Below are 9,054 nucleotides of genomic sequence, written 5' to 3' on the forward strand. Positions count from 1 at the left end.
GTGCACTCGTATCAGCCTAACCTTATGCATGTCTGCTCAGAAATTGACTGAACTCAATGGCTGCTCACTCCCAGGTAAATGTGCACAGAACTGCAATTTTACCACAAATTTACTAACTTCCATGTAAACATGCATGTAAATCTCTCAATGAATTCATTCAAAATGGATCGTACTATAACGTTTTAACCAAAATGTTTGAATCAATGTAACTACTGATAAACTAATAATCAAAGTGAATTATTTAATAACAAACACATTAATGTATTCTCTTTAATCATTTGTAGCATTAGCAATTAATGTAGGGTGAGATTATGGCAAAATATAAGCATTCCTATGGAGTCCAGGGGGGAAGGTACTTTACATACATTAAATCTTTCCAATTAAAATCTATAGGATATGGAGCCACTTTAATTCAGAAATAGAAGATCTCATAGTGTTCCATTGGACTCCCAGGTGAGCCTGGGATTGCAGCTGTAACATGTTTCACTTTGGATGGATCGTGTCCATTTTAGAACATGAACTACTCATTATTAACAAAGGATAAGCACTAGGAAAGATGAACATGTTTATTAGACATATATCCCACTACAGTCTAGAAACTATGAAAAAAGCACTGGTTTCTCCATAAAAGCTCATTATTTTCCCCTCTGTGTGAGAAATATACACTCCCTGCTCCTTACAATTCCCCTTATATGGTGGAAAAGATGGTTGATGCTTTTACATTCCTATAAACTAAGCTGTGAACTTTGTACATACTATAAATATTTCATGAAACTGATGAAAGCCAAATACCTATGCTCCAAAAATACGTGACAATAAATTGATGTGTCACCATCCCAAGTAAGTTTGGACTTGTGAGTTGCCATACAAAAAAGGTTGGGAACCACTGAAGAATGTTAAAAGAAAAGGGAAAAGAGAACCCTACTTTCTCTTAGCTTTTCTATTCCTGCAGCACAAATTAACTTGAAGGCCTGTCCACTTCTGTAAGTCTTCTACCAAATTTAAGAGGAGGGGGGGTAGAACTGGCAGAAGGACAGAGGCTTGGCTAGTAATCATGGCTCATGTTTATAGGCACCGGGCAATAACCACAGGAGCCTAATTCAAACATAATGCAAACCAGGAAGTGAGCGAGGGAATCTGAGAGTGTGAAGGGGGGAGCACATGACCCTGAGAATCAAGCCATGGTTTGGCCATGACATTTGAGCCAGGTCCGTGAAAAGCAGCCATAACAAAAGTATCACCATCTCAGCGAACTTAATCAGCCTGGTATAGAAGGCAGAAACTGGAATAATAATAATAATAATAATAATAATAATAATAATAATTTTTATTTATTTATAGAAGCATTGACCCCCACCAAAAACTCAACATAAACTTAACTGCTAAAGCGAATTAAGGCTTGAAGACCTGTTTCAAAAGTAAGCTGCTCCCGCCTCTGCTCCAAATTTATGTAAACAAAGCCTACAGCCCATAACATTTCCACGGCTTACCTCTTTCAGCTTTTCCATCTCTCCAGCAGCATCTCCAATAGGTAGAATACATTCCTTGGGGCCCATCTGAACTAGCAGAGCTTCAAGGTTTGAAAACTGGTCATTATCTGGAAACTCACATACTTCCAGCTTCCTCACTAAAGTATCCACAAACCCAACTCCAACAAGTTTTTGCCCATCAGCTGAGGATACCCGAATTCCCACAACACCAACAGAAGATGACATTTCGTGGTTAGAAAACAGAACGTCTTCAAAATGGGCAAGGTTCCCTGGAGAGCCCTATTTAAGAAAGAAAAATCACAGTTTGAGAATTTCTTCACCTATGTATCTGGTCCACCTGCCTCCCTCTCCCTGCATTAGACAGACTTTTTGAAACACCTATTTGGGTAGTCTTAGCCTGAATAGTTTCTTCATCTCGCCTGAGGGCTCTAGCTGACAGACTCAAATGCAAACTTTAAAGTTTTGACTGCAGATTCACAAGGCTTAACATGGATCAGCTTCCTCATCGTTGTCTCTGGGTCTAGGATTCTTAATGCAATTTAATGCCCCTTATGCCCTTAAAAGGATCTCCAATCTCATTTTCCACTGGGCAAATGTGGAGTCAGTAAGCTTTGCAAGGGTAAAGCTATGGCCACTCATTGGATCCTGGGCCGCCATGGTTAAAAAGTAAGTTTCCCCAAAATGCACAAAAGCAAAACCACCAAAATTGCAACAACAACAAAATCACTCAAAAAGCGATTAGATTAGTCAAGACTAGATTACACTAGATTAGCCTAAGCAGAGAAACAAAACTGGTGGGTGGTGAAAAGAAAAGAGAACATTGGCAGGGGGTTTGCTATCCCCATTAGCAAAAACAAGAGAACAAAAAAAAATGAAAGGCTCAAAATTCAAAAAGCAAAAACTTTTCTCAACAATCTAGGTGCTGTCTGGGCCCGTAAACCAATGTTGGAGAGAGAGGTTTGGAAGAGATTCGTACTCAAGAAGAGAAAGAGGGGGAGCAGAGGTTGCTGCAAGCCTGCTAAGCAACACCCACTCTGGCAACTTGAGCTCTGGGCTCAGATTAACCCTTTTGTGTATGCAAGTGTGAATCAGTAACTGTATGTAACAACAATGACAATTTAAACATGTGAGGCGCAGAATTGCAGGCACAGACTTATTATCTCAGGATCTAGGCACTGGTCTCTTATTCACCCATATAATTATTCAGCTCTCAACCCAACTGGTGCTTTGTGATGCTTTTTTAGTGATGTGAGGTGCCTCCAACTGCTAAAGAATGGAACCCAAAATCCTAATGGATAGCAGAAAGGCAGTAGAAAATGCATCTTACTAGATATCAGATAAAAAGCACAAACAGATCCGCAATCAGAGCAGTAAGTATTTTATTTACTGCAACTGTTTGTGATGAAGACTTACCTTATATGCCAAATACCACTCTCCCTCCTTGGTGGATTTATTTCCCGCCTTATTCTTATAGACCTCAGCCCTGTAGCGACGAATCAAAAGCAGATTCCTCAAAAAAGATTCAAAGTTCATCTTGCTAAGCGCAACACTTTCAAGTTTCCGGTTTCCTAGGAGATGAGAAAGCAGCGTAAGGAAAGTGGCTGACATACCACACAGAAAATTTGATCCATTGAAGTGCAACACATTTGATTTTGATGGGAAAGTTAATTTGCTCCTGTTGAAATCAAACATGCTCAAATTGGTGTAGATTACATTCATGATAGCTCCCACACTTACTGTGAAAAGATTTTTTTTAAAAAAAGATTAAACAGCTTAGAAAGTAAACATAACAAAGCAAAAGGCAAACAAGAAATCACATGAAGTATACCTTTCCTGTTACATATAGACAAAGGGCTTACATACTGAATCAAGACAGTAAAATGTGAGTTCTAAAATAAATCTCCAAACCGCAGGTGTAAACTTGAAGGGGGGCTTGATTCCCCTGGGGGTCACCTCCCCAAGAACTTAATCCATTCCGGAAGTCCATTCTTAAACCGAAACCGTTCTTAAACCGAGGTGCACTTTCCTAATGAGGCCCCCCACTGCCAGTGCCCTTCCACCATTCGGATTCCGTTCTTAGACCAAGGTAAAGTTCTCAAACCGAGACACTATTTCCGGTTTTGCTGAGTTTGTAAACCGAATCGTTCTTAAACCAGACTGTTCTTAGACCGAGGTACCATTGTATACATTCAAGGCAACATAATTAACAGGAAACTAAATTATTATCTTAAAGATTTCAAAATAAAGCATTGCAAAGGAAGTCAACTACAGAATGCACATTTAACACAGCAAAGTTAACTCAAAAAATCAAAAGAAAACATTACTAAAGGAAGTATAAAATGCACATTTAAAAGGGCATAGTTAGCAAGAGAATAAAATATTATCATAAACATAGAAGATATCTACAGTGGTACCTCGGGTTACATACGCTTCAGGTTACATACGCTTCAAGTTACATACTCTGCTAACCCAGAAATAGTACCTCAGGTTAAGAACTTTGCTTTAGGATGAGAACAGAAATCGTACTCTGGCGGCACGGTAGCAGCAGGAGGTCCCATTAGCTAAAGTGGTGCTTCAGGTTAAGAACAGTTTCAGGTTAAGAACGGACCTCCTGAACGAATTAAGTACTTAACCCGAGGTACCACTGTACTGGGTAGTGGCTCAAGCTCAATGACCTGGATATGCACTCAGAGACAGCAAAGATACCATCAAAATCACTGCAAGTCATGCTCAGTCTCACATATTGACAGTCTCACATGACAGACTCATTTACAACACCAGCTGCACCACAGGTCTATATGTATGTCTGTGTGTGTTTGTGTGTGTGTGTGTATACACACACATACACGATGCCAACCAACTTATATGCATGGTGATATAGTATACACATTTTCCATGTGGAGAATGTTCCCATCAATGGTGGCCGTGTCCTAATCCACCTGCAAAATTACTAAAACCATACAGTTGGGATTAAACCCTACTTAGCACTACCTAGAGATGCCCAAGGGTTGAACCTGAGACCTTCTACAGGCAAGGCATATGCTCAGCCACTGAACTTACAGCTCTTCCCAAACCTAAAAGAGAAAACTAAGGTGCTGCACGGGACACCACACAAGCACAGGAAGCTGCCTTATACCAAGTGAGGCCACTCGGTCCGTCCAGACAGCTCAGTACCGTTTACACACTAACTGGCAGCAAGCTCTCCAGGATTTTTGACTGAGCTCTTTCCCAGCCATACTTGGAGATGCCAGGATTTGGAAACTAACTTTTTTGTATGCAAAGCAGAGTGCTCTAGCATTGAAATACAGCCCTTTCCCACTTCTCAGGCACCTGAGAGCCACTGGTGATCAAGACTTTTGAAACAACAGACCATTTTAATGGAACTGGTTTTTTGTTTTTTGCTTTTGTGTATATATTTACTGCAATGTGATGGTTAGCGTGTCGAACTAGGACACTGGACAACAGAGTTCAAATCCCAACTTTGCCACAAAGCTCACTGCCAGCATAACCTACCTCACAGGGTTGTTGTGAGGATTAAATAAGGGAGAGGGAGGACCATATACAGTGGTACCTCAGGTTACATACGCTTCAGGTTACAGACTCCGCTAACCCAGAAATAGTACCTCGGGTTAAGAACTTTGCTTCAGGATGAGAACAGATATTGTGCAGTGGCGGCGCGGCAGCAGCAGGAGGCCCCATTAGCTAAAGTGGTGCTTCAGGTTAAGAACAGTTTCAGGTTAAGAACAGACCTCTGGAACGAATTAAGTACTTAGCCCGAGGTACCACTGTATGCCACCTTGAGCTCCTTGGAGAAAAAGCTGAGATATAAATGCAGAAAATAAATAAATAAAACACATATAACTTTTTTTTTAATGCTTTAAGCTCAGAAGTTAACATAATCTCCTGGCTTTACTTCTGTGTTCTAATTACAGACTCTGCTTTCTTTATAACTCAATTAGCTGTTGATCTGACAGAACTGTCTGAATAGCATTAGTTGTATAAAAAAGTAAAGGTAAAGGTACCCCTGCCCGTACGGGCCAGTCTTGACAGACTCTGGGGTTGTGCGCCCATCTCACTTAAGAGGCCAGGGGCCAGCGCTGTCCGGAGACACTTCCGGGTCACGTGGCCAGCGTGACATCGCTGCTCTGCCGAGCCAGAGCCGCACACGGAAATGCCGTTTACCTTCCCGCTGGTAAGCGGTCCCTATTTATCTACTTGCACCCGGAGGTGCTTTCGAACTGCTAGGTTGGCAGGCGCTGGGACCGAGTTGTATTAGTTGTATTAGTTGTATAGATGAGTGTTATTTCTAGGAATCTCAACCAAAGCAAACCCCGACTCTTGCCGATTCTGAAACCCACAAGCGCACAATCAAAACTTGATACCGTATTTAACCTAACCACATGCAGACTCCCCACCACCCACCTCGGCTGCAGGCGGCTGACTCCCACTTCTCCCCCGCCCTTCCCCCACCCCAACCCCAATTCATTTCAGCTCCTGTTGTTGCTGCAACTTTGCGTTAAAAAAAGAATTATTTTCCTGCTTCCAAACGAAACGAACAAAATCTGCATGTTGAAGAAGGGGTTACTTTTTATTCCCATTTTATATTGTAAAGATTTCCTGCAGTCCTCCGCCGAAGGGCGGCACAAAAACCAAGCAAGCAAGCTTCCTAAGAGGAGCTGTTGTTATGAAAGCATGTTATGAACCGCCCTGGGTCCTTCGGCTGGAGGGCAGCGTGTGAATTTACTTAATGATGATTGGAAGAACAGCAACAAAGCATGTGACGAACGCAGAGGCAGCCCCATCATGTTAACAGAACCAGCGTCCGACAGAAACATGAGGGGGGGGACCAACCCACTTTATAATAATAATAATAATAATAATAATAATAATTAAATTAAATTATTTATATCCCGCCCACCCCAGCCGAACCCGGGCTCAGAGCGGCTAACAATAAAATGATACAACATTCTAAAATCATTTCATTATAAAATTTACAAATCTAAGATAAAAATTATGGCTGTTGGGTAGTTCTCGAATTGTTTTCCTTGGACTAAGAAGCTCCTAGAGAGAAAGGAATCTGCCTTTTTCACAGGGTCTGTTTAGTCCGCCCATGTAACTAACAGCCTAGCTGTTGGATATTGCATCAAGAACAGATGTGTTTTATATTCTGTGAAACCGTCCCTAAAGCTGTTTGTTTTTTTTACTACATCTTTTCTTTGAAAAAGCAAGTACGTGGTATAATGGTTAGAGCATTGGACTAAGCCGAGCGGGGGGGGGGGTTGGGGGCGGTACTTGGGTTCAACTTTACCTTCAGCCTTGAAGCTCAGTGACTTTGGGCCAGTCACTGTCTCTGAGCCTAAGCTACTTCCCTGGGCTGTTGGGAAGGTAAAAGGAGGTGGGGAAATCATGAATGCTACTTTGTTTTTTGTTTTTTGTTTTTATAAATATTTATTGAGATTTTTTTAAAATACAAAATGCAAAAATAATAAACAATATAACATGTATCATAACACATTTTTCAGAACTTCTTTGGACTCCCTCACGTCTCCCACTCCCACTTACATCATTGTAAATTTTTTCCAGCAATTTATCATCTTATTTATATTCTTAAATCTTGTTCAGTTAATTTAATCTAATCTCCAAAAATTTTATGTTTCCCTCAATCTCACTTATCGTCAAATTCAAATCTAATTCATGAATGCTACTTTGAGCTTCTTGAAGGAAAGACAGAATAGAAATGTAATTTATCTTTCCCTTCCGAGAGCCGGCAGCCTCCGGACCCGGCTCTCCCTCCCTCCCTCCCTCCCCCCGGCGCCGCCCTTACCTTGCGCCAGCATCCGAATGACCGTCCGCGTCTTGAAGACGTCGGCGGCGGCCAGCAGCGCGTCCCTTCCATGCACCGTATAGTAGTCGCCGCGCTCGAAGAAGCGCACCGTGGTGTCCGGCTTCTCCGGCAGCGCCAGGATGGCGCGCACGAAGCCGCTCTCGGCATTCGCCCCGTCGGGCCAGCACGCCTCGCGCGCCGAAGTCGAGGGGGAGCCGCCGACGGCGATGTCCACCGAGACCGCCAAGGCCGCGTTGAAGTCGGACGCCATGCTGCCGGAATCTCCCGCCAACCGAAAAAAAAAAGAAACCGCCTCCTCAGACGTCGACTGCCACGTCGCCCTCTCGGCCGCCGTAGCGAGTCACGTGCTCCTCGGAGCCCGCACGAGCCCTTGCTGGATTGTCATGGCAACGGATGCGCGCGCCGCCGCGAGTGAGATTTTCAGGGCCCGTTTTGCGCATGCTCTGGAAATGGTGGGCAGGCTTTTGGGCTCGCCTTCCTCTCTGTCTCTCTCTCGAATGAATGAATGAATGAATGAATGAGGGTCTTAGCCAGGGGTCAGCAACCTTTCTCAGCCGTGGGCCGGTCCACCGTCCCTCAGACCATGTGGTGGGCTGGACTGTATTTTTTGGGGGGTGGGGGTGAACGAATTTATGAGCCCCACAAATAACCCAGAGATGCATTTTAAATAAAAGCACACAATCTACTCATGTAAAAAGCTATGATTTTCCCAGTAGTGATGTATGGCAGTGAGAGCTGGACCATAAAGAAGGCTGATTGCCGAAGAATTGATGCTTTTGAATTATGACGCTGGAGGAGAGTCTTGAGAGTCCCATGGACCACACCTGGATAGCTCATTTGGTTAGACCATGGTGCTGATAACACCAAGGTTGCAGGTTCGATCCCTGTCTGGACCAGCTGCATATTCCTGCATGGCAGGAGGCTGGACTAGATGATCCTCAGGGTCCCTTCCAACTCTACAGTTCTATGATTCTATGACTGCAAGAAGATCAAACCTCTCCATTCTGAAGGAAATCAGCCCTGAGTGCTCACTGGAAGGACAGATCCTGAAGCTGAGGCTCCAGTACTTTGGCCACCTCATGAGAAGAGAAGGCTCCCTAGAAAAGACCCTGATGTTGGGAAAGATGGAGGGCACAAGGAGAAGGGGATGGCAGAGGACGAGATGGTTGGACAGTGTTCTCGAAGCCACCAGCATGAGTTTGACCAAACTGCAGGAGGCAGTGGAAGACAGGAGTGCCTGGCGTGCTCTGGCCCATGGGGTCACGAAGAGTCGGACACGACTAAACAACAACAAAAACACGTTGATTCCTGGACCGTCCACAGGACAGAATGAGAAGGCGATTGGGCTGCATCCGGTCCTCGGTCCTTAGGTTGCCTACCCCTGGTCTTAGCCATGCTCCGCCCCCACCTGCTGTGTTTACTCAGAAGTCCAGCCCTGCTGAGCTCTGCGGGCATCACTGCTTAGTGGTCCTTGTCTATCGTACCTCCAGCAATCCCCACTGAACTTCGTGGGACTGGCTTTTGAGCAGACAGGCATAGGACTGCGCTGCTAAATGTGCTTAGTTAAAAATATAAAAAGAAGTGCCCTGCTGGATCAAAACAATGACCCAGGTAGTCCAGCATCCTGCTCTCAAAGGGGCAGCCAGATACCTGTGGGGAAAACCAGGGAGCAGAAGACACAAGATTTACCCACCCGGGAAGAATGGCAGATGAAGGTGA

The 9,054-nt window shown here is 44.0% G+C and overlaps 1 protein-coding gene across 1 annotated transcript in view; it reads right to left on the bottom strand.

Annotated features, from left to right (window-relative positions):
- Nucleotides 1–7,620, bottom strand: part of MSH2 (mutS homolog 2) — a 51,672-nt gene extending 44,052 nt beyond the window's left edge. Inside the window, exons 1-3 of the mRNA XM_079968556.1 lie at nucleotides 7,315–7,620; nucleotides 2,904–3,058; nucleotides 1,491–1,769 (exon numbers count right to left, since the gene is read on the bottom strand). Coding sequence (XP_079824682.1) covers nucleotides 1,491–1,769; nucleotides 2,904–3,058; nucleotides 7,315–7,585 — 705 coding nt within the window. The 5' untranslated portion in view covers nucleotides 7,586–7,620. The remainder of the gene's footprint in view (nucleotides 1–1,490; nucleotides 1,770–2,903; nucleotides 3,059–7,314) is intronic.
- Between the last annotated feature and the right edge of the window lie 1,434 nt (nucleotides 7,621–9,054).

This window comes from Podarcis cretensis (genome assembly GCF_951804945.1).
Source record: "Podarcis cretensis genome assembly, chromosome: 3".
Classification (NCBI taxonomy): domain Eukaryota; kingdom Metazoa; phylum Chordata; class Lepidosauria; order Squamata; family Lacertidae; genus Podarcis; species Podarcis cretensis.